A 27,527-nucleotide genomic window follows, 5' to 3' on the forward strand; every position below is an offset into this window, starting at 1 on the left:
AGCGTGGATATATTAAACCGATAATGAGTTGTTTCCAAGCGTTTCCGTACAATTGGCGTTTTATCGTATCAACTTCAATATCGTGAAGTGGCCGGAGAAATTGAAAAGATTAAATAATAATAAACAATATTTTTCTCTCCCGCCTGTTATCGCTATAAATGTTTTACGAATTAATAACAGAGATGAAAATTTTAATAATATGCTACTTCGTGAAGTAAACAAACAATAATCGGTTTTATGTCTGTTTATTCGTAAAAATTAAGCAGAAATTGCGCGTAATGTATTAAAAAATCATCGAAAGTTTGCTTCAATAATTTCAATAATAATTAAGTTCTGCACGTACGAGAGCAGTCAGCAAATTTCCACATATAATATTTTAAAACCAGTAACAGTATACATGGAGAATAATGTCTATAGTTTGTGTACTTTCACGTAAAAAATTATTTATTTCCTCGCATTTCCTTCCTATTCACTACAAAACTTTCTTTCGCAATGTTTTCTAAATTTTTATTCTGGGAGTATACCTCATAGCTATGTTAGATCATAAATATTTTCAAAATCGATAGTTGAATGTACGAACACTTGTTTAAGCCGCAAAAATGGTAGATGTAACGAAAGAAGAGTATCATTTATGTACTGTTAAAGAAAAGTAGCAGAGCAGAGTGTGGTTATACTTCGGATCTAACGAAGTTAAGGACGGGACGGACCTTCTCTGAAAGTTTTTTAATAAATAGAAGAGTATGCATCTCCTTCATGAATATGTAGATAGATCTCCTTGTTAAGATTTCTTGCAGAATGGTTTAATATTTCCTCAGCCCGTTTTCGACTTTTTCCCTTCGTTTTCAAAGTTCTTACAGAAATTCCAACGTCGCAAAAGAGAGTAACATTACTATTGTTGTGGAACGCAGATACTTCTTAATTACAATTCCAGCACGAAGAATACGATCTCGATGTATGTTTTATTCATTATGACTAATTTACGCGCGAAATTCAAACGAAGAATTGCACCGAATGCTACGAGATTAATATGTATTCAAATAATCTAACATTTGGTGCATGGAATTGTAGTGGGTGAAATTGCTTGGAAATTCAGATGATCGATGTCACCGTGATCAATATTTTATTGTCTTTAAACGTATTTAAACAAAGTAAACGACGTTACAGGATTACTGTTCGAATAAGCTAGAGATCATAAATTAGGTAAATCAGAAATCTACCAGACAATAGATACCTCAATAATCAGCGTTTCGTTCCAGTGGAAATAAATAAATTAGCAAATCCTCCGCCAAAGAATGCTGTTATTTGCCACCATGGAAACAGGATCTTCTTCAGATTTCTTCAATAACCGAACACGTTGGTTGGACGAACTTGGTCTAACATTTACACAGGAGGTCTGTTATCGACACGGAACATATGAGAAATGCTGGTGGTGGGATCGAAGCCGGTAGAAAAACCGTTTAAAAGAATCTTGCATCCCACCTTGTAAGCAACTTTCGTGCCGAAAAAGTTTGATTGGCACGATGTTCGCGTAGGCGAATAGAGAACAAAACTTATCGCGGGAACTCGTCCTATTAGGGGCATTCCTGGCATTCGAAGAAGCAGCCTATCGAGGAGCGCGATTTCGAGAGGGGTCGTACAGTTCGTGAAACTTTGAAATCTCGATCTAACTTTATGAAGTGTGGCGCCAGCCTCACGGTAGTTCGTGCCAGTAGCATGGCATTCGATCGTTCAAGAACTTGCCCTTAATTTCACTTCTTCATTCTCTTGTTCTAACACCCTTTTTCCTCAAAACTGTCCAAACGATTTCATTCTGTCAGCGAGACATCTGTCAACTCGTTACAAGGTAATTGTAAAACGAAGCATCTATTTCCATTATACGCTGTATACGCTACATTATACGCTATAATCATATCATTTTGAGCATTTGTAATACAAACGAAAGTAATTTCTCATGCCGCAAGATACAAGAAAATCAAAATTCTTCCATATTGTCATGTACATGTTATTTAGTACACATTTATACCTTAGTAATTTGATGATACAATTTCTTTCAATCAGTACATCAAGAAAGTCCTAGACCTAGAGTATCTCAACCCTTAAATATCTAGATATATCCCATGTATAATGCTCGTAATATCATTTGCATTTTGATCTATTCATCGAAGTTCATCGTTGCGACAATCGTGCAGATTCGTGCATTACACGCAACGATCCTCATTAGGTGATACGACGACACGAGTGTAGAGCGTTGGAATAGTTAACTGCGAATTATCCAATATGTAGGATGCCCTTGTCGTAATCTCTCTCATAAATGTCACCCTTGAACACGGGCCGGCTGTTTGCAGCGCTCGTCCCAAGATCGGTATTTCCTCCAGCTGGTTTTCTCTCCGTAACCCGTCTGATCCATAGATTCGTCAATAACAATCATTACAACTTAACACACGTCAGTTGTCGCTAATGTCGTTTGCCTACTCCCTCGCGATACTCTCTCGTTAAGCTCGTTAAAAGCCACCTCCACGTCGAATTAGCGTGGCCACGTAATGCAGGATGCGTGGAAATAGCATGATACGTTGATATCTTGATCCACCACTGTGCTGTTAAACCATGTTTCACAAAGTTCTTCTTCCCACCGGTTAAATTGCCACTTATGGAATCTATCATAGATATTTAATGTTTGCGAATATTGTACGTTGTAAATGCATAATTCAATTTATCTATCTATTTCGCAGACCATCCACAACTTTGAAATATTTCTGATAGAAAAATGATGGATTATAGCGATATGATGTGATCCGTTAGTAGCATAGCAGGTTACATTGGAAGTTCGTTTATTCGCATAGATAGGAGATAAAATAGTTGGGATGTCTGAATCGTTCCTATGGTAGAAATTCGCTGATTTTCCACATTATCTACAATTTGCCGATCAAATGGACGGAATTCACATGTAGATTGCTACATACGTTCGGCCATTCTGCTGGCTACTAATATAATTGAAATTGGAATGACGTTTGCCGGTAGTTTGTAATAGAAACATAATAATAACAGCTCGCCAGAAGTTTAGTAAATCGAGTAATCGACTAAAGTGCAGCGCATGACGTTGTAATGTATTAGAATATCACGCGATATTGTAACAATGCTGTAACCATTTAATGTAAATAAAACGACATTGTACGTCCATACTCTCGTTCTTTAATCTCTTCAGACAAATTTATTAAATTTGTTCGTATTAAAATTAAATTTGAAGCCAGAAACATGTAATTATGTTTCGTGCAATTATGTTTGCAAGAGAAATATTAGAATTATGTAACTATTTCTGCGAGAATTTCAACGCGCTGTATAATTCACAATAATGATTCGGCATATTACTACGTGTATCAAATTTCTCTACGCTGAGCTTTACCGTGAGCTTACCGGAACTATACAATCTAATATCCCATACGGTGTATACCGCGTAAAGAAAAGCTAGGAATTAGCAACAGAAGTTGCATCGCGTTTAACGACACTCTAAGCTTGTTTCAACGACGCCGTTCCACTTTACGGCCATTTCTATCGAGCTTCCGGAAAAATCGATGCACCGACCACGGTCGAACCAGAATAGATCGCGGCCGAGTGTCGCGACACTAGCTCATGCTATGGTTTCTCTTCGCCTTTGTTCGAACCAGCCACGACCGTACACGGTCATCGATAAGCGTTTAAAAGCTGCCCGCCACGCGACACTACCTCGTTGCGTGAAAGCGTACTACACTGTTTCTACAGGGTAATCCTCTCGATAGTTTGATAGTTATGTTAGATAGCTAAACATGGGATTTCCTATAAACGTCATCTACCAGCTGACAAAAGTATTCAAACATTATTTGATTTCTAATGATAAATTACATATACCAGCAGATTGTCAACGTTGTTGCGTTGTTGCAACGTTGTCTTCCAATTAATTATACAGCGAAAGAAACACCGCGTATACCGCGATTTCCCGTTTTCAACTGCCAGAATATCTCGTTTAATGTTCGTCCGAAAGAACGCCGATGTTCCGCGCACGTGCTCTAACCACCGATGGGAATTGGAATATTCCGTAACCGCGGTTTTGTTCCGAGATTTTAATGCGATGAAGATCTCACTACTTTTTTACCATTAGCTGAAGTGGCATTGGAATTCGTGGGAGAACGAGAAAAGAGGAAAAATATGAATTTAAAGGAGTTTACGTAAAATGGAATAAAATAGAATAATTTGGTTTTAATTCTTCGAAGTCGTAAATTGTTGTTTAAGAATCACGATATCGATATAATGTATATTTCGCATTCTTTTTGTTATTTTGAAGTCGAATGTTAGTGATATTATATTTACCCTGCGCTACTGAGCTGGTGTTCCAGAGACTGCGCCGATTCTATCTTACTTATTCTCTTCCATTCTGTTTATAACTGGATATTTGTGTTACGTCTACCTTTCGACAGTATTACGATATACGCATTCACGCAAATAGACCTACATAACTTGTTCAGTAAGAAGAATTGTCAGAAATGTTCTATATCTATACATAAATTATCTGTACGTTCAGGAGTTTCGTAAACTCAACCTCAGGCTTCACGTCCTAAACAACAGATGCTTCGACAGTTGTTATGTATAGTTAAGTTATTATTATTGAGTTATATCGAAGAAAAGATACTTCGAATAAGAAAGCTAAATGTGGAAAATTTTTACACTTAATTAATTAAATAAATGTCTAATTAATTTTATAATCTATAATGTATATCTCATTACTCAAAATCGTGACATTGAACGGGGCATAACTATATTAGTTTATTTTACTAATCGATTAATGTGAACAACACTATTTTGTTCGAACGAAATATTCGAAAAATGAACAAGTATATCCGCAATTAATTACAATTTCCATGACTTTTAATTTCCATGTCACATAAAAACGAGCCTTAAAAATACGAGAAGCTAGAAAGAAGAATTGCGCTACACGAAATTGCCTCGTTCGCGGGCAACTCTTTAAATTGTCGACTAATGTGACACACGCGAGTTCCTTCAACGTTTCTGTAAAAACACTAAAGAAAAAAGCAAACTAAAAAGAGAAGGAAAAAAAATAACACGAACGACAGGAAAATAAGTTGCCACAGCGAAAGACGGCGGACGAGAGAAGAGGCCGTAAAAACGTTTCGGCATTCGAAATCGCCGCGAAGCGAACCGAAAGCGAGCCACGAACAGGGGAACAATGGTTCAGCGCCGCTCGTTAAAACATTAAAAGCACTTTTGTCTTCCGTGGCCAGCTAAAAAGCGGCTCTGATGGCCTCGAAAAATTCGCCTGCATGCACCCGGCTGCCATGGGCTCGAAAACTCTGTTCTCCTACTGTTCCAGTTCCTCCTAAGTGTTTCTACCCTTTGCGACCTCCAACCTCTTTCCTTAACATCTAGCGATGGGATCAAGTTGCTGTGGCGAATAATAAATATTCGATAATTTAATAATTCGAGTTCAATGTTTAAAGTTTGCTGCAATAGAGTTCGAATGCTACTCATAAGATATAATGATTCATTCGAGTAATCCCAAATTTCGAAAATCGAGTGATAACAACTTTGTTGAATTTTCAAGAATTTTCAAGTTACGAAATTTTCCAATGTTCGAATCTCGGAAGTTTAGAATTTCAGAGTTTGAAAGTTTAAGGATTTTGAAATTTTGCACGTTTACTTGTGACGTGTTTGAACCCATCGCTATCTCTACTTTTTTCGTTCACTGACAAGCGTGATGGTACCGCGCAAAGACACGGCAGTGAGTTTCATTTTCTTTCTTCGTTGTTTTCTTTTTTTTCGAGAATGAAGATTGCGCTTCTATTGCAGAGAGATATTGTGCTTCTATTGTAGAATAAAAAAATTTTATTGCTATGGTCTAGTAAAAGATGCGTTGCAGTGGATGCTTTCTCGGGATTGAACAGTTTCAAGTAAAAATGCGGAGGTAGCTTTGTGAAGAATTGTTGAGAAATAAGATTTGAAGTTAAGATATAGGTAAATAGTTAGTGGGATTTTTAAGTTCCTTGCAGGGTTCTAATTATGTTTCAGCTCAAACTTTTAATTTGAACTTTCATATACTAATGTAATTTTAATACAATAATATAATCTTCCTTGCTAACGATTCTTTCGCTTCGTTAAATAATAAATATCGATATGATACTACTTACATAAATTACATAAGATTATTTGTTGATCCTCAGAACATACCTATAACAAAAAGAAAAAGAAGTTTTAACATATGCTCGTACATTTTCGTGAATATTTTTTAAAGATATATCTTATTTGTTCTTCGTGTAAATATAAAAAGATTCGATTGACATTCAATAACGGAATGCTGGAATTAAACAGTAGAACATGACTTTCTATAATAATTCTAATCTACAATCTGTAAAATACAGAATAAAATACACAAAGCTAATAATATTGACATATCTCTTCTCCTTTATGATGATTTGTATCATGTACTTTTATGCTGAATACAAATTCAATATTCATTAATCAATAATATCCATTCCATAATACAGATTATGGAGGATCAGTAAAATAAGAGGATCAAACGTATACCTAAAGGATCCTCATATTATCGGGGTTGAAACCAGTATGTACTATCCTAATCACGTAATTCATTGGTCAGCATCAAGCAATTGAGCAAATTAACCGAACAAATTTCATCAAAGGCGTTATTAAGTTTGTTTCCCTTAGTTGGCGAACAGGTTAAAGAGAAAACTAGGAAACTTTAATGCCACCGCCTAACGAACTGTATCTGTATCTAAATATCATCTTTTCCCTCTTAATCTTGCTCTTTTGCCACTTCTTTGCGTGATATCGCTTTAATAAAAGGCTGGCCAAGATTACGTCGTTCGAATATACCAATTACCATTAAACATCGCACGACTTGCTCAGCGAAAAACATCCATTCTGTGAATGTTCATTTTGTGGAAGTTTCGCGATTAAACGGATACATTGGCGTCGTGGATTTAAAAAAAATGTACGAATATACGAAAGAGTGATTAGGGTATATCTGTGAAAAAAAGTATTTTATCTTGTATGGTTTTCTTCTATTTGAATAAAAATGTTGTATTTTATCATAATATTATAAAGAATTACGAATTTTGTTAATAAACTGTCTGTGGATGATTTTCTTTAGAAATTATAAACTCGAATTAAAAATTAAACATTTACTTAGTTATTGCTTAGTTATTGCTATTATAAATTCGTATATTGTATTATATTCGCTCTCGATATAATCCCCTTTTAGCGATTCAAACTTATTTTTACCCATGTCGAATAATCTGAATAGATATACTAAATAATAAACTTCAGTGGACATGCAAAAGTTACGCAAAATTTATTTTTCTACTAGTAATAAGCAAAGATAGAACTTTCTGTAAAACAGATTCTGAATAGTTGCTTGCCAAGGGTATAGGACTGACACTTATAATTAGGATTATACATATAACTAGATTTATCTAGAATTATAAGTATAATTCTAGATAATTTTAATAATTTTCTAACCATTATTATTCAAGTTTGCCTAATTTTTTTGTAAATGCTTAATCGTTAAAAACAAGGAAATATATGCATAATATAGACAATACACTTAAGAATTATCGAAATTCCAATTGAATTGTATCGCTGCATAGCAATTGAAAGATATCAATCTACATTTAAATATTAAAACTCCGGTACAAAGACATAAATTTTATGCGTCCTATCAAGCAACACATTCAATCGAAATGCTGAAGTTCGTACTACAATGTTTCTACATCGAAGCACAAACACGTCGGCATCGATAAATTCGTAGGAACGCGTGAATGAAAACGCATAGCCCCAACAAAGGCCCCTCAACCTATCTACGTGTTTGCGCATCAATGCGCCTCCACGCCTTTATCATTTACCAAGCTTCATTAGCATACAGTTGTGACAATGCAGTGACGCGTCGCGTTATGCACAACAAAGACTTTCATTAAATTTATATGGTGATATGACTCGAATAATTAATTGCTGCTGGACTATTCGCTATACGTATGTGGATATACAGGATCTGATCGAATAACACGTAAAAGTGGACACGACGTGATTGCTCATGAAAAAATAGGAAAAAGATATAGAATGAAATTTGTATATTCTCGGTTTAGTTTTCGAGAAATCCGAATTTGAAAATTTATCAAGTATACTTGAACTTGACTAGCGAGCCCAGAAATAAATAATCAATCTGAGAGATCTATAATCTCTCGCAGGTTAGGACAATATTTGCTTGATATCTGTGCTGTTATTATGCTTTTAAAATTTCTGTTGTGATTTAAAATCTTTTTCGACAGATCATAGATAGTAAGTGAAGAAGCTATGTTTTAGTGAATAATTCGTTGTTATAGATTCGTCCACTCAAGTAAACAACAAAAAATATCATAACGTTGTATTAGTATCATAATGATCGTAACAATTAGAACTCCAACTTTTTCTGTGCACTTCTATGGATTAAAACTTTACAAATATGCAGTATGTTATAAAACTTTACAAAGAGCAGCCCCTTCTCGCCCGTCTGCTAGTAACATTAAAAATTGTAATTATTTAACAACATGACGAGTTCCAAGGATGAAAAATGCCTGACACAGTCAGAATTAAGCTAAAATTTCATTACTTATTTGAAAATACAACTTTTAAAATTTCATGAGAAAGATCTAAAATCCCACTAAAAAGAATGCTAGCAAAGGATTGAGAACTATAATAATAAACTGTTAAAAAAAAGTTAACATTCAATTCTAATTCGCCGTAAAAAGTTAAGAGATGTATTATCATTTGGGATATTTTAAAAGGACTCATTTTTGCAGCCGAAAACAGGTAAAGTTTATAACCTTTGCTGCCCTGCGTAGAAAATATTAATACATATATATCTTCTTTTGTGTATGTAGCATAAATATAAAATTATTCATTATATAATAATTATGCTAATTAGGCTTGCACGTCTTGCCTTCGACTTTTGATGATTTTATTAAACGACATCACGATGATCGTCAAATGCTTCTATTTTTCGTGTGTTAACCAGAGAACAGGTCTCACAGTTATCGAACTATCGATCGTTTCTTCCTGTCACTCGTAAAACGTCCATTCGAAATGAGAAGGAATATGAAGGATCACGACATCCTCTTCTCGGTGAATAACGATCGCTCGTACGTGGAGCGGAATTTATTTTGGGAGACGTCGAACAACTATCGCTTGCCAAAATGTCTTCCAATGCTTGATAAAAACTAAACTGTAGACGCTTATGCAATTTCGAAGAATCATTTTGAAGAGTCATTCTGAAGAATCATTTAGAAGAATTTCGGAAAGATTATTTTGCAATGAGTCGTATATTTTTCGTTGTAGGAAAAGTATCGATCATAGACATTATTTTCTGGAATCATTAGGTGACAGTTTTTCAAATGAAAGGGTAATATTAGGTGTAGTGAGTTAAATAATCACTCACTGTTTAGGTCAACAATATATTTATTAACAAGTGTCTTCTTTTAATCGCGTCGCGTATCGCTCTCGGTTTCGCTAGTCAATCTCGCTGCGCGGTTACAACTCGACTTTATCGCTTCCTGGTTCAAACTTAACTGTTGATCGGATTCGATTCTTTTCTTTTTGTCGCCCCTCAATATCCCCGCTATCCACGCGTTTATTAAGCGTCCGCGATCATTGCCACGCACGCCTTCTTCTCGAACATTCGACGAAAGGACGAGATATTGATGGCTCATTAGGCACTTCGCTTCGGCGAATATATATTGTTGCCGAGTGCCGCCACAACGACTAAACCAAATTACAAATCGCTACCATGAATTTTCAAAGTAAAACAATACATAATAATGAGAAAGAAACGGTGCTTGAAAATAAATTCATTCGTGTTTATTCAGTAACGAATAAATAGACACCAATGAATAAAAGAATTAATTTTTATAGTAGAAGGTCAATATAAATATCTTCACCATCTATTCTCACATATGTATGTTACTGCACAGTTAACTTTTAATTGAAATGCCCTCATTCTCAAGTACGCTTAATCTATACAATATAATACAATTAGTTAGCTTTACATTCCACTTTATAGACAAACAGTGTTATGAGAATAGTGTCTTTATCGCCTTTAGCTATCAACCTTACTGGGACGTTTAAACGTTCGATCTATAATTCCAATGCAATGGCATAATCATATGAAAGTATTACTAAATGATACAAAATCTAAGATACTTGGCCTTAATTACGTGTTGCGTATAATAAATACAGTGGCTCTTTTATCAGAGATCTCCCGAATCAATTTCTCCCCTCAAGAATTTTTCGCTCTATCAACCATTTCAATCCATTCATTCTAACCCGCAAACAAAAGACGAAACCGAAAAAAGGGGGAGAAAAGCTGGAACATTTAAACGTTCGATCCAAAGCCTAACATTCCATCAACAACACTCGGTGGTGGGATCAGTCAACGTCCCGGACATTCCATCGGGTCCTGCTTCTTCTTTCTCGGCGAGCAGTCTGGAGGCCGCGCATACGAAAGCTCCGGCAAGCAATCTGTTCGCATTCATCACCATCTGCCCCGTTCTACGAGGGAGAGAGAGAGTTCCAGAAATCGTTCGATTCGCAGCGCGCGAGTAGAGAAATTCCCCCATCCCGCAGGAACGGTCTTGTTTCGCTTATGAAACAAGCGTCTCGTTTCCAGAAGCAAATAGCTGCGGTGGACGAGGTTCGTGCGACCACGGAACTGCTACGACGCCCTCGTTACACATGCCTAAACTAACCAACCTCGAAACTAACCTAACCGCGCTAAGCCTTCCTCTCTTCTCTCTCTGTGTTTCTACCAATTTCTACGGGGTGTTTCAAACAGTTAAAGCTGTGAACCTTAAGTTATAAGTAGAAATACAGTTCTTTCTATTTTTATGGATATGAATTTTATGATATATAATTGTAGAGGCTAACCAGCGATTTGTTTCTCTTATTAAATATTATAAATAATATGTGTTGTAACATTATAAGAAAAGAGTTCTTTGAATATTTTATACACGCATTTTTGTACATTGTATACGTCTTTACGCTTTTCAATATGCCATAGACGCATAAGAATTCGCTATTTCAGCCAAACTGATTAATTTGCCTCGTAATTCGCCAATTTCGATTATAAATCATTTTTAAAGCCACCTACATTTGAAAATAGACCATTTGACACGTTATTAGAGGCATGTTAAGCAGTAAAATATATCGTACATTGCCTGTCTTAAGTGTTTCTCCCGTTTCATACATTTATTTCAAATGAAATGTAACGAAATCTATCGAAGAGCCGTAAAACTTTATAACAAATGACCCATTAAGCCATGACCGTTAAGCCTTTTCTGTGTGTTTTAATAAATACTTCTATTGTCCTATTTCTATCGCTGCAGCTCAATTTTGGAACACCGTGTGCAACAGTGAACAAAGACATGAAATAGCGCCGAAAACAGAGGAAGTGGACGAAACGGAGCAGCTAGGATAAATGAGTGTGCAAGTAGACACTGGATACGTCACAACACTGTTTCAATTTCACTAGCCTGTCTATTCTCAGTGTGTCTTCTTTTTGGACTTATTCTATAACTCTTCATTTCGAGATCGTCTCTGTCGTTTGAGAAGCTCAACGTAGAGAAACGTAGAGAAAGTGGTCAAAGACGAGTGTGGTTTATTCAGTGGACGGTTCTGTAGTTCACGTAGTAGTTCTATCGATGTTCTTCGATGTTGCGGTTACGCTCTTATTATGGAAAGAGAGAATAGTATTCTAATGGTGCAAAGGGATGATCATTGAGATTTTTATTTATTCTCCTTTGTTAGTGTGTTTGTGGAGTAGCTACTATAATTTCACTGAATTCAGAATTGTTATGTACCTATTTATGGGAATTTTAGTGCTACACAAAATGCATATCATATACGAAATTGTATAAAACATCCAAAATAGAGTAGTCGTTTTAATTAATTTTTATTTATTTTCTTTTTCTAAGTTGGCGTTACGTTTTATTTGGTTGGATTTAATTAGCATTTTTATGCTACGGTCCATGACCATTTCGATTTAAAAATTAGTTTGTAAATTACTTTATAGCTGCAGGAGGTTTGCATTTCTGAGGTCCGGATCAATTAGAACCACACGATCAATGGCGATACATGTATGTGTTTAAACCCACGACCTATGATACACACGAACAATTTGTGGACACAGGTTCTGCCCTCCTTAGACCTAGTCCCTCCGTTAACCTACAGCATCATCTTGCTAACCTCTCAATTATGAAGGAAGGCAGAATGCTTAAGATCCCCAGGATTTCAGACATCCATCGATTCGTTACTCCAGTCACTGCCTATTATGCACAATTTAACATCAGAACTAATGACTGTTGATGTGCAAAACTGGTATTAATCAAGTCAAAATAAAAACATTCAACAGGATGAGGTATCTGAGATATTACTACGTTTAGCGAAAAATGTTGTAGATCAAAGTAGAATCTTTTCAAACGGGACACATTTTGATTTTACATATTAGTTTTTATACGTAAACACATTAAAATTGCTTTAAACGAAACCATATACTCTTTGCTATATTTGTCGATGCAACTCAATTTTTATAAAAGAAAAACTGTAACTCAGTTAAAAAAAATCATTAATTTAGAAGAAATTACAATTTCAATCTTGTGTTATTGTTGATTTATCAAATTTATCAAAAGACTATGAACTAAACCAGTGTTACAATTTTAGGCTTGTATTAATTATCGTGAAGAGCGTAGAATAGAAAATAAAAAATACCGTAAAATTTAGTAACCTGATATAGATTATTATCATTTATAACCCAATGATACCGTTTTAGGATTGAAATGATTAAACAGTTGGACGAGTAGAGAGGAAAATTAATAACAAAATAAAAAGAATAGCAAGAGTTGCGACTATCAGCGCTCTGAATGGTGACGTCTTTCAACTGTTCCTATCGCGTTCCGTTTCCTTTCTACCTGTGCCTACACAAACGTAGAGACATCGACGCTGGAAACCTTCTCGTTCAAACAGTCCCAGAACTTAACCGCAAACAGAATCTCGACTACGGTTTTGCCTCTGTGAGGCAAACGACAGAGAGCCACGCCAAGCCACTATCGAAGGAAAGCAAGCGTGTACTGGACGGGATAGAGAATTGTAGTGTAACCGAGCAAAGGTTGATTGTACAAGAGTAGTAAGTTCCTCTACCAAAGTAAATTTTGTTCGATCAAAGCTAGTTTGTTTCCGACCAAGCCGAAAATAGAAGTTGGGCTTAATATCTTAGAAATTGGTCTTCTCACTGGAATTAAGTCAATCATAGGCAAATTATATTAATTACGTCCTATTGTGAATTCATTGATTCTAGGAATCTTCTAATAAAACTTTTACGAAACATCCTTTATATTACATAGATTGACATAATTTTGCATACTACATATTTTTCTTAGTCAGAATATCATATCATCCTAAAAATCGTTTATTGTCGTTCGTAAAGTATTGGAAGCTGGTAAATCGATGATAACCGAGGTACAGAAATCACTTCGACCTTTTGGGCAAAGTTTGGTCCGCTTTAAACGAAGCTTCCTCTGCTTTCACTACGTGTATGATGTTGGATAGAGCACCTGAGCTTTTAACCGGCAACGAGCATCGAAACTACGCCTTGCCTCTTTCTCAAGGGAATCGAGGAGTGCTAGCTGGCCCTTAGAAAGCGATACGTGGCCCGGTTAACCCCTTAGTGCCTCGGTTTTATGGTTGCGACGTTGTAAATGCATTAAGCCGGCGACCAACGATAGCAAACCCTTGCCTGGACTGACATCGCACCTTGGGAACCACACGACTTAGGAAACCAATGTGACCTTTCATTTTCCGAATACTCGATAACAGTAATAATGTTGGTATTTGAAAAAAGTGTTGGTGTCCGCACATACGAAACATATTTTTTGGACGTAAAATATTCATTAAAGTAAAAGATAAAATATTTTGCATATTTTTCAAAACACATAAGGTATCAATTTTAGCTTGATCGATAAAATGGAGATATTCAATCTATAGAAATTCTCTCGTAGCTTCTCCCATTAATCATGTTCGACGACGGATCGCCATCGTGTTTGAAGAAGCGAGCGGCTAACCGTAGTCGAAGCATCAGCTAATATAATTATGAACACCATTACCAGTGCGTATAATAGGATTCTAATGAGTTAGTAGTTAGCGGATATTGTATTCGATTTGACGAATCGATCGCGCGAAGCATAGCCGCGTAATTGGTTACGTTCTCTCAAGCGAATGAAAATCGATGAAACGAGAAAGTGCGATTTCTGTTGTCGATTATCGATCAATGATCACATTTTTGTCAGAATTACATACATATGCGCATATAAATACTTGATGGCTACAGATATTGGCATTGGTATTGGCACATATATATATATATATATATATATACATTGTCTTACAATGAAGCAGTTTTTTACCAGATATAACATTTCGTTTTCATAAAATCAAACTTTTGTAATCATACGAAAGTACTTATTATTAAGCGACACGAAAGGTTCCAGTTCGTAAGTGTAGATTTTAAAATTTACACGAAACTTGAAAGAACACCGGATAGAGATCAACGAACAAATGACTTAGTGTAATGAATGCCGAATTTACTTTGCATCTCGGCAATGGATAGAGTCGACGAATTTACCGAAAGGAAACAATTCGTGCAATTCAAGCGTTCTATTGGAATTTCGTTAGCGAATTCTATTGGATTTCATTGAAGTTTATTTATTTCAGCTGTTTCAGAATGGCTTATGAGAACGTTTATGTGAATTAAATATCGTTTGTGCCGGCATTTGAATTTTCGAGATAATTAGACTTGCGTTTCTCTCTGTTTATTATGATTTTAAATAGATTAAGGTTCAGGATAAGATAAAATTGATTTTATATAACAAATACTGTAACTCTTTATACATCTGTAATCTTTTATAGAGATCGGTTAATGAAAATTGTACATAAGAATTTCCCAGATTTCAAATGATGATCAATTTTCATTTTGTATATATTATTAGATAATATTCATAATATTTTACAAACACCGAGAATGTTTCGTATAATCGTTTCATAAACTGCACAAAAGTCCATTCTTATGGATGCTTTGCAACCACGTACACTACATGTATTTGAAATTAAACTTCAAACATGGTACAAATTCTAATTAATACAAATTTTCTTCGCATCTTTTAATAAAATTTTTCAAGATATTTTGCTGCGAACAATAGAAAATGCACAATAGAAAATGGACCATTACTCAATGCAACAAGTATCTGCTCATAATGGCATGAATGCGTTTCGTGCTTGGAAATCCGCGAAATTTATCATCTCACATATTTAGAATGCTTTTCGCTGACCTGTTATGAACAAAATTTCACTCTGCAACTGTTTCACTATTCTTTTCAATTTTGTTTTTTTCTTCTTAAAAATCGTCAACTCTTCAACGGTATTTGAAAACCATTCGGCGCGTGACAATTACGTGTTAAACGAATTATCAATCACATTTTATATGAAACCAAAAAGTGTCTCAATGCCTGTGAAAGGGAGTACATTTATTATCCGAATAAACGTGCGATTGGTGGTATGACGAGACGAAAGGGTGAGTCGTGACGCATTTTCGCGAACAATTCGGAAACATTGCCATGAAATACGTATTCTACAATTCCGTGGGTCGCATAATGCGATGCACAGAAACCGTGGCTAACCCCTCTCTCTCCCTCTTTCTCTCGTTCTTACGCACAGAAAAATTCTTTTCCGCCCTGACGACATTTCAACGACGTCGGAAATGCGTCGTTCGTGGAACGCTTTATCGAATTGGAAAACTGCTCGTCCAAGCACAAGCAGTAAAAAGTGTACGTGGCTGTCGCGGTCTTTTAAAAGAAACCTTCTACAGCACGAAATTCAATCCCGTTTACTTGTAAAGAAATCATCGGTCCTCAAGCTTCGTTTTACAATACTTTTGTGTTGTGTCGTTAAGTATGCCACGAATATTTGATCTACAGTTCTATGCATTTACTATTGTTCAAGTAACGTTGTCATATTATTTGAATTTTTCTGACTGAAATATTTCTCGTGAAAGGTATGACGACTACATTTTCGTTGACTTTTTAGCTTTAGAACCAGAGGAACCATAAAAATGTTGTCCAATAATTATCGTAGAGGCTTGACTTCGTCTAAACTGAAATAGTTTTTTCCTCTAGGACAGTTAATATTTCGCGTATTTCTTTCTTTCTTTGGATATCTTTTTACCCATACAAGAAAAAATCATATCATATCATATATATATTATTTATCTGCACGTTTGTTTTAGTTGTTTCGTACATATTTTTATAAATTGAGAATAAATATTTGATCATGCGTCGTAATAATTTCCACGTGTACCTATCTGCATATCGAGGTTAAAATTTTATTTATTTCAACGAAGGTGACTTTTCCAAAGGTAAGTAGATTAAAAATGTTAATCAAGAAACACGATAAAAATGCATTATCTCAAATGATCAAAGGATTATCCAGCGGAATAATTTCATAATTTATTCGATCCTGTATGTTTGAAAAAATTTCAATAAGATAACACACGCGATGTTGAATATCCGGCGAAAAAATCGACGTATTAAATACGCTGTATCTCTTTCGCGCCAAAAATATTCTACGGATATTCCAATATCTCTTTCCAAAGATTTCTTTTATCTTTTTGAACAAAGTATTGCACAGAGAATATTGAAAACTCCAATGAATTCATTCCGAGTGCAAACAAACCCTGATAGAACGGTATCGATAACCATATCGTACGGATATTATTTTGAAAAAATGCGGCCGATTATCCTGGAAAACGATATCGTTGCTAGCTGATGAAAATCTCGCTTCTCTTTCGTCAATTCGTATACGAGATATTTATTATAATCACCTGATTTAAATACATTTGTAACACTTCTGTATTAGCGACAGGCGTTGGAAATTAGCTTTGAGTTTTATATTTGTGATCCATCCATTTGGAGAAAAGTTTCTATCAATCTAAATCGTTATTATAAGAATATCAAGAATACAACTATCAATGTCTGTTTTCTGTAACGTAAGAGAGATCGAAATTGAATTTTAATCAAAGTTAAAGCTAGAATTATGAATTAGGTTTAGGATTAATAAACTAGCAATTATTCCACTCTTGCGACTGTTTGCTAGAACAAACGTTAGACTATCTCAATGTCACACTACGATAATGTTATACAAATTCTAATCAAATTTTTATGCAAATTTATATCTTTGTGAATATAGGGAAAAGCGTGGAATGCAAATAATAATTTATTTCATTTATGAAAAGATTATGACAAATATACCACTTCCTAAATTTAATGTATTTATCCGTTTTATAATCCATTTTTGCGCCTTTAAATTTTGCGTAAATCCACAATCTCCTAATTACGATTTATCATCTTGTTGCGACCTGAAACAATCTGCAACGAGTTAAACGCTGAATTATGTAAATTCCCATTAGACCGTTACAGGGGGGTGCAGGGAGGAAGTTTCCGTTGTAAAATCTTCGATCGTCGTAAAAGACCAAAGAAACCATTATCGAGTGGTAGGAAGTTTAGAAAGGAACTGCCACGGCTTATGGATCGTTGAAACAACGGAGGAACATAACGCTCTTTCACACCGTCCTTCGTGGTTCGTTGTTTCGCGGCCTTTTTCACGCGAAATGGATGAACAAGGTGAAACGAGGAGCTGAACCTAGGCAGGAAGTAGTGGCTAAGCGAAGTGACGATATTACCAACAGTTTGGCCGCGTTCAAGTTAGAAAGCAGTTTGCATCTTAATTAAGTAATGACATCATGCAGAGGACAGTTGATGAGAGCACAGTTCAACCCTCAACGTCCTCCTCCCACTCTGTTCACCGCGCTGCGCTGCTTTGCTTTAGATATACGTACATACAGGGTGTCTCAGAAACTATGTTACAAAACGATATCTCTGTTACTATTAATAATACGATAATTCGTTCCTGAAATATTTCATCGTATCGTAAAGAGTAACAGAAATATTGCTTTGTAACAGAGTTACTGATACGTGCTGTGTATACATACATTCTCGCCATGTTTATAACAACTTTTATCGCTTGAAATATTTTTGGGAACATGTTTATGCGTCACAGTTAAATTTTATTCGATGCCGTTTTATTATACGCAACATTAATTAATTGTAATTTAATTAAAAAAGTATTAAATAAAGAATATTTTAATATACGCAACATTAAAATGGTTGCGCGTAAGCAACGAAATTTTATTTCTTTTGAAGTTGCTGATACATATAATTATAATTCGGTTTCAATTCGGCTAGTTCTATCGAACGAACCCATTTAAACTATCTGGGAACCATATCGTACGAATAAACTGAGGAACAGTAATTAAGAAAATTGTTTGGTACTGCTTAATTCAATCGGATCAATTCGAGCGAATTAAACTGGTGACATTAATTGCAGGAAAGCAACCATTCACGGGGACGAAACAAGCCGCTCCTGGAAATCTGAGATTGAGTAACGAGCTTTATGTCAATGACAATGGCGGAAATGTAAGGAAAAAAGAGGCGGTCGTGGCATGGACATGCCGGCAAAAAGCCAACGGTCGACCACGCGACCACGTATATAACACATATAGTAAACAGGAAGAAGGAAACGAGACTGCACACGCAGCGTTTAGCGCGTGCCATTCACCGCCTGATTCCTGATGCCATCGCGATTTCTCGCATAAATATGCCATTTCGTAAGAAACGATGCGTTCGCTATTATTTTTTTTAAATATTAGACTTTCCGCATTATGAAAGATGGGACATCTTCGTAACCCGTCAGAAAGTCAATGAACTAATTTAACAACTATGACTAACCCATAAATACCTAATTAACAAAACATTCATAAAAATTATTTTTAAGATATATCCCTTTCTATTCTCTTTGATTAATTCATAATAAGAAATCACGGCGAAATATCTTTTAAACCTAAATATTCTCTAACCGATCCAACCTGTCGCTAACAAAATCATTTTATCTTCAAATTCTTTAATTCTATATTCTATAAATCTTTAAATTCTTTAATTAACTATAAGAGATACTTGCCCACTTCCTTTCCAGATACATATAAATATTTATATCCCCAAGGATAAATGGAATTCAAAATCTGTCCACGTCGAAAGACATTCGCATACCGTTTCACGAAGGTTTCGCGAAGCGGACATACCACGAAATCCCCCTCGTTGCTTGCTGTTCGAAAGAGTTCGCATCTACGGTGTCAATTCGAGGAAGGTCGCGCGGACACACCTGGTCTGTCTCGTCGATCCCGAATAGAAAAGAGTTGTTCAGGTCCCCGTATCGATATCCCGGAAAGCTCCGGTTGCAGCCGCGCGCCCGTTTCACCGGAAGAATTGAAATTCCGTTCCCGTCGCCTCGGTTTCTCCTCTGAAAGCACTCACGAAAGCCGGTTTCACGATTCTCGCCACTGTCAGAATGTTAGCTGTCGATGCACCGTATCAATTGACGAACTGCCTGTCAAAACTGAGCACCGAATTTTCCTCTTTTTTAACGATGGATATGAACTACGTGTAGGTGTTTATACACAGTGGCTCGTGAAAACACCTACTGCAGGAAATTTTTATATATACATCGTGTGTGTTAATAAAATACGCAAACAATATAAGACATTTTGAAATTTGATTATCACAGGAACGAGTAGAGCGCGGATATCTATGCAAATTTATATTGTTATAAATGTATCTTAAAATATGAAAACTGAAAAGAAATTTGTTTCGCCTGCAAAATATGTTACTAACTTCTAGCTAATATTTGGATATTTTCTGTGCGTTTCTATGTATTCTTGCATCGGAAAATTTACGCGGTCTATGATAATGAGACGCGATTGTAACGATTATATCGGTCAAATTTGAGATCAATCGAAAAATGTATATCAGTAAAGAATTAGTCAGCAGTCGTATAGCATGAGCATCTTAAGCATATAATAAGTTTTAAATATAGTCTCTCTGAAGTCTTTGCAAAAATATATATACTTGCATTAAATATCTTCTAATTTTTATATATATTTTCAGATTGCTTGCTAACTTTACCAACATAACCATGGTAGGTGAATGTCATTACAATGCTAATGAAATTTCAGTGTTTCGCATAACACGCATAATGAGTTTTACCACTCGATAGCCTTAAACGGGCAAAACTTCTAACTCCTACGAACTTCTTCGCACTTGATGTTTAACTGCATAACTTTTAACACAATTACTTTAACGTTCGAGATTTTGCACGGGGCCGTGTATTATGGTCAATTCTAATTTGTTAGCCAAGATTTATTTTAGGGTCTAGATCTCTCATCCCTAGTGCCGATCGACGTTTTCTAAAACTAGAATCGCTCGAATTTACTGCCCTGAATATTCCCTGCATTATATTTATCCAAGCAGTTCTACGATTAGATTGCTATATAACCGTCGTGCGAAAAAAAAAAAACAAAAGAAATTTGAAAGATAAGGAATTTTTCTATACCTTTCATATGTTTCATTATTCTAGATTGTATCTTTATCGTCTATCTAAAATATAGCATATACACCCAGAATATAATATATAGATATATTATACCTATAGTTTCCAGATTTGAAACGTTAGAAATTGTAAGTGCGGAATTTAATCTTAAAACTTTAGGTACACGTTGAGAATTTGAATATTTTTACATTTTATTTTACAAAAAATATATTGCCTCAATGTTTTAGATTTTTCAATACATACTTAAAATTTACATACATTATTATATTATACATATAAATTATTAATCTAAATATACAATATAAAATTTATTACGTATTATTATTATTATTACTGCTACATATTATGTCCCACTGACACTTCAAACATTTAAATAAATTATTTGCTACCTTCAACTTATTTGTGTTCCATGAATATACATATAATATAGATGAAGAAAGAGATAGTGCACTACTGTATGCGTGCGTGCCAATTCACGAGCGAACCTATTTAGGATACATAAGATACATACATTTCCTTTCACTCTCTTAGGAAGAATGTTACGACGTAAACTTGGCCGCAAGTGAGAGCTCCTAAACCTGTAACTCTCTATAATGCAATCTTTTCGATTTCTCATAAGACCTTTTAACATCTCACCGTAAATATAAATGAAGAATTCACATGTTATTAGAAATCAGTACTTACATACTTTTTATTTTTGAAGAAATAGTTTTCATGCAAAGTTAGAAACGTTTTCTCGTAGAAATTTTATTAACGTGACACAGTGGGCACAACTCTATGTAGTTTTTATTCTGTGTGAAATGATGATATATTTAAAACTTAATATAATCGCGGTATACAATCAATGACGAATTGTTACAACATTCTTGCACCGACACTTTTATGACTTTTTAAAGTGGCACTTTTATTACTTCGCCTTATCAAATTTACATCAAATCTTAAATTTCATAAAAATTGTTAATTCAGAAAACAGATAGTCTTTCATAAATAATATATATTCATACATATACTTGAAAATATATATTCAAGTCCTTGATCTTATTACAAGAAAGCGCGGAAATTTTAGGAATCCATAAATTTCAGAATTCTGTACACTGCTTTGATTCTCCCGTATCTGGAATACCGCTCTTCCATCTGAAATCCTTTGCACATCACGCATGTCTCCATTCAGAGGATTCGACATAGGTTTCTGCGTCCTTTTCCCACAAAATGACAAAGCCCGTTTCCATCTCTTGCCATAATTTCGACCCGCTGTTAATATCCCTGGGATTATTCACCTTAGAGCAACGGAGATTCACGGCTGATGCTATATTCGTATACAAAATTGTAAACCATTATACCGACTGCCCAGAGATTCTTCAATTTGTTAAGCTTACTGCTCCATCCCGATCTTTTAGGAGATTCCCAATATTCCACATTTCCTTGTGCAGAACTAATTATGCCTCTAATATTTGCATTAATCGTATTTGCGAACATGCTAATTTACTTGCCCATCGATTAGATTTTTTTCGCGAATCGTTTTCTGCATTTAAGAAAAATGCTAGAAATGCTATACGTAATACTTCCGCGCCATTTATTATTAGTAAACCTGTTATTATTAGTAATTTTAATCATTTGTTCATTTTATATTATTGTATTCTTCTTGTACGAAAGAGTACCACTCTCTTATATAAATAATAATAGTAATAATAATAATGTTCAACCCTCGCCTGCTTTTAGCCTTCTTTCGTTAAAAAGTCATTCTCATTTTCGTTAAATAATTCTCTTTCAAAAGCAGAAAGACAAAAAGTTCCGTAGAAAATCAAAGAGATTAAAAACCAAACCGAATTTTCCTCAGTGAAATCTCTTTCTTCTCTTTATCTGGCTTATCCTACGACATGATTCATCTTATTTTCTCAGGCATGTCGCTCAAAATAATTGCGCGACCCAATTTTCTCATTTGAATGTGCCTCGTACCGCGCGCATTCACGATATTTGTTAACGCGATTACGTGCGTTGCGTTGTCTTGCTACGAACAGCCGGCCCTGCTAGTTAAACGGCTGCCACCTGTTTCCGATTTTCTGGTCAGTCGTCGCGTTTTCGGACGCGCAAACTAGTTTCTGCGTTGCAGAAGATTTTTACGATCGCTGGCTCAACGAAATGTTCTCCCTTCATACAGACTGTTCCAGTAACTATGATACAATCAGCAAGGGAGCGACTCTACGTGAAAAAAAAAATCGAAGATATAGAACATTTTTTCGCGTGGTTCTTTAATTTCGAGAAAATCACAGTTGAAAATTTGTTGGGTATATGTAGACGAGGATGTCTGTTATTTTCGACTATTGCATTTTTTTCACGCCACCCTCTAGAAGAATTCCAATTAATACGGAAACTAATCTGCGCACGATTAGAGCTTGGTTGGATAAGGGAAAAACGTGCACCTAGGCCCTTAAACATTTTAATGATTATTTAAATATACATAAAGTCAGTTTTATTCGATTACCTTCCAAGTTATAGATTATGTCAAGAAACATGTCAGATAAAAGATGTAGATCTAGACAAGCAGTGTGTTTTATACTCTATCGCCTAACTTTTTTTTACGCAACAAACATTCCAGGAAAAAAGCTTCGACGAAATAGTAAAATTCTTCTTTAATTTTAGAAATTGAAACGTGCTTTGATCGTTTTTCGTCGATAAAAATTTAAAAGAAAATGTACCTTTTTTTATTTTCGATCCTGCACTACTTTCTAGAAAATGAAAAAAATTCCTGTAAAAAAAGTAGCCTGCCTACGAGAACACTCGTGTTTAGAATTATTTAATCAGCTGGTCTTGGATTCCGTTTCGCGACAAAGACCGTGACGGATAAAGTTTCGTTGCTGCAAACTTGCTACTGTATTCTATAATTGGTCCACGTGAACAGCGGCTTGTAGTCCAATTCCGTGCACGCGTTCCTACTACGCTCGTTTCGGCTTGCCCTCTTAGCACGAATCTCGAAACCAGGTTTGTTTGGTCAGCGGTTTTGTTGATCTTCATGGGAAGATAGGGTTGGGAGGACATTTTATATTTTTGAGATACTTCAATTCGTTTCACCGAATGTTTTGCAATGGTGAATGAACAAAAAAAATGACGTATCTCAGATTTGCTTGTAAAATCCTGTGCAAATTTGTAAGAGTCGTAAGAAAACTTTCGTAAGAGAACTTCCGAATCTAAAATTGAAATATATTAGAATCCATTGTTGTTAATTTAAAAAATGTGCGAGATTTGGATGTATACTAACGTGTTCTTACGTTATTAGTGAAAATATTCTGATGCAAATCTAGTTTCTGTAATATTTTGTTTTCTCTCGAGGATATATGATATATGATCATGACTTTATCATGTTGGTATTTTGCTGTATTGTATGAAGCACCTCGCGTGACCGTGGTAAGATTTAAAGCATAGTTTTTATGATCTGCTTGCTGATAATTTCGATTGCGTACTTAATATTTCATGATTAAGTTCTGGAATTAATGAGCCGGCGGAAAGTATACGTTACTGTCTCTCTTTTCCAGATTATTTAGTCAGCGTGTAGCTTTAACGCTAATTTTCGGTAGAACAGAAGCTCAACAGACTGACGATAATTAACTCTAGAAAATATAGAAAACTATCTCTACATAGTAATATGTATATTTTGTTAATCAAATTTACCAACAAGAGAATAATAAAAAATAAGGATCAGGTGTTTGTTTCATCTCATACCATCGCGCCAACTAATTTTCAATCTATAAATTTTTAACGAATACAATGAAAAATTCATTCAGCGTGTGAAAATACCATATATATAACGGAAACAAACTTACATACAAAGCTTCTACATTACATGCTCATAATTACATACTCATAATTATATACAAAGCTTCAACGTTTCTAAATCTTGAAGAATAAAAAATCTGTAATCTCTAAAACACAATTAGGTCATAGAGACCTAAATACGATACGATAGATGGGTTAACGGGTGCAGCCTACACGTCTAGACGCGATCGCCGTTACTCGGGCGAATGCGTTGCGAATTATAGAATGGCGTCACTTTCACTTGGCACAACGGTATCGTGTGCGTTTATGTATAGACGTTTCGCTGCGCGTGTCTATTTGCCGCTCAGCTATTTCGGGTTTCCCTGCATCTCTTGGTCGTTTTCGCGCGCTAACTCTATCGAGGCCAGAACTTACGCGCACAGTCGCTCCTATGTTCTAATTTAACGTTCTAATTTGACGTAACCGCGTTAAGAGTACACCCGTGTGTCTGCCACCGTACGAACGTTAAGATAACAAGCGGCCGACCGGAAGCCAGCATTTTTTCAGCAAATGCTATAAATGTTCGAGCGTGGCCACTGGTGTTGGGATCGATTCAAATAGGACAGTCTGCACGCAATTGTACAAAATGCTCATTACATAAAATAAATCACTCGTTCGTTGCAATAATGACGTAACTCGAAAAATCACGATTTTACGGGAAACGAACGTTCGAGCGTTTTGATCCGTTATAATTATAAACCACGCCCATTCTGAATGAAATCTGAATTATTTCTGTTTTGCACAGCAGCTTTCTGTATTTAAATTAATAATATAAATATAACTGTCTCAAGCTATTCGATGCTAAAGTCATAAAGTAATTTTCAAGAAGCGGTGTAAAATTCTTAAGTTCCAAGGTGTCTGTGATTATACGCTACTCGGTTTTTACCAAAACATGCAATCGTTTCTTGTTTGTCATTCATTCGTCCGAATGACACGATGGTGATGGACGTCCCAGTGACACGTAGATCGTTATGACAGAAGAGCCAATTAGGCTTGATGCAGGCATTGAGCGTCGTTACGATTTTCCATTGATAACGGTGTACGATTCGACAGCTTTATACTTCCAATAACAGGGTTGCACATTCACGTACATTGCATCCTGAGAAATATAAAACCGTCGACTTAATATTGCGAAATCGCAATGACAGTATTTACATTGGAAGATACCACTATCGTGAGTCAACCGACAATCGTCTGCAATTTGTCATGCAACTCTATACGGTCTTTAACCCTTTCCACGGAATTAGTACCTCTTTATTCTCAAGATTTCCTACATATTTGCTATACAAAAGATACATAAATAGATATATCACATCTCAATATCGAAAATTTCAAATTTCCCAGATCCCAAAACTCTTTCGCCACAAATTTACTAAAAAGTGCATGGTTAACACGTTACAAATTGTGAGTTGTACATCGTGCGATATAGGTTTGAAGTTAATTCAGCTTGACTCAGCTAAAGGAATGTGACGCTTGAGTGATGATCACGCTCGCGTAGAGAACTTCCCACAGGCCTCTCTACTTTTTAATCAAACTTTGTTAATTTGTAGAACTCGTTAACTTGAGTTCTCCCGTACCTATTTTGAGATTGGACACTAGTAACTTATGAAATATTATTAATTAACGTAAACCATGTCTTACGTTCGATATGGATCACTCGCACGATAATACGACTATCACGTAGTCACCAACCTTTCGCAGTTCGAAGTTTAACTAAATTTGAAATTTTATTTTATTCGATTTTTCGTGTTATGAATTAATTTAATAGAGCTATAACAATATAAATATATCGTTGGTTATGGAAATATGAAAATTTATTCAAATTATAAACAAGTTTTGAAAGTGGTATATGTATTTAGTTGAGATAAAACAACAAACGTTATCCAAGCTGCAAGGGGTTAAATATTGGTCACGATTGTTTGCATCGACAATTTAATTAAAGTATAAATAAATTGTTAAAAACACGCTGCAATTGTTAAACATTTATTTTATAAAGTACGTATTTATTTGTTCACTTTCGTTCATTATTTACGTACATTACACAATATTATATATTTAACGATACGTGTTAAAAAGTATTTTTGTAAACATTTTCTTACTGGTAAACGATGCTTATGACTTATCATTGTAATGAAAAGGGAAAGTAACCTTATTAAATAATAAATTTTAATAATTCCGAGTTAAAATGAAAAATATAGAGCGATATTTTACTTATAACCGATAACATGATACTTTAAAAACATATTCTTAGCAGTGCCTTAAGGTGTGTTGTACTAAATAACCTATGGTTTTAAGGATTTTACTATCCCTATTGTTCTCTTTCGCGGACTGGTTTGGAACAAGTGTGACCCAGTTACTCGTTGGAGTATATAGCAGACGAATCTAGGAACTTCACTCAACCGAAGTAGACATAAATTCAAAATTTGCAAGCACAAGCTCGGTCAACCTCTGTCAATTAACCTCTATGATTCAACCTCATGAGTGATTTTCTGTCTGAGTAATTCTACAATGGTATACATGTACTTTGGGAGAGCTTCGTAAGCAGGCTATGTATACTTCTGCTTTAAAATACTTGCATACGTAGGTAGGTTACAACGCCTACATTTTCAAACATAGCCATTTAGATTAGATTGCGAGGAATTGTCTTACATTTTCTAATATCGCTTTTCTTTCTTTAGATATTAAAATTATGCTACTGAGATACGACTCTCAGCATTATATTAGTAAAATCCAAAACCAATCTGGAAGTGTATGTAAAAGTTATACGTAATTTAACATTATTTTTTTATTTTTTAAAGTATTTTTAATATTTAATCTTAAATAACGAGGCTGATTCATCATGGTAATCTAATAATTCTTCGGAATTTTGACTACTTGACTGCAGTCTTCCTATTGGAAGCTTTGTCTTATTATCGTTACTTTTCTATTATTCTGTTTAATATTTCTAAAAAGGAAAAGATCGCTATTGGCAGAAAATATAAATCAGCGTATAAAACCGTGAAAACCCAACCATCGGTCCTAAATAACGCGATCGTTACGAGAAGGCTTCACGGTGCTTCCGGAATTAATACAAACGACGCCGATACGTTATCGTGCCGTGCACGTACAGTTCTGCCGTAAAACTGGCGATTGCACTTTAACCGCCA

General features: G+C 35.2%; 2 protein-coding genes and 1 long non-coding RNA gene across 4 annotated transcripts in view; 1 reads left to right on the top strand and 2 right to left on the bottom strand.

Annotated features, from left to right (window-relative positions):
* LOC138178411 (uncharacterized) overlaps window positions 1-6,213 on the bottom strand; it is a 91,548-nt gene extending 85,335 nt beyond the window's left edge. For both annotated transcript variants that reach the window (XR_011172692.1, XR_011172693.1), the window contains exon 1: window positions 6,174-6,213. This is a non-coding gene — a long non-coding RNA (uncharacterized LOC138178411). The remainder of the gene's footprint in view (window positions 1-6,173) is intronic.
* Window positions 1-27,527, bottom strand: part of Fur2 (furin-like protease 2) — a 421,029-nt gene that overhangs the window by 332,990 nt on the left and 60,512 nt on the right. The window lies entirely within an intron of this gene.
* The window catches only part of RpS17 (ribosomal protein S17), a 63,276-nt gene continuing 62,968 nt past the window's right edge, over window positions 27,220-27,527 (top strand). The window contains exon 1 of the mRNA XM_069110224.1: window positions 27,220-27,223. Coding sequence (XP_068966325.1) covers window positions 27,221-27,223 — 3 coding nt within the window. The 5' untranslated portion in view covers window position 27,220. The remainder of the gene's footprint in view (window positions 27,224-27,527) is intronic.

This window comes from Bombus flavifrons, chromosome 3 (genome assembly GCF_040668555.2).
Source record: "Bombus flavifrons isolate JBK064 chromosome 3, iyBomFlav1_principal, whole genome shotgun sequence".
Lineage (NCBI taxonomy): Eukaryota > Metazoa > Arthropoda > Insecta > Hymenoptera > Apidae > Bombus > Bombus flavifrons.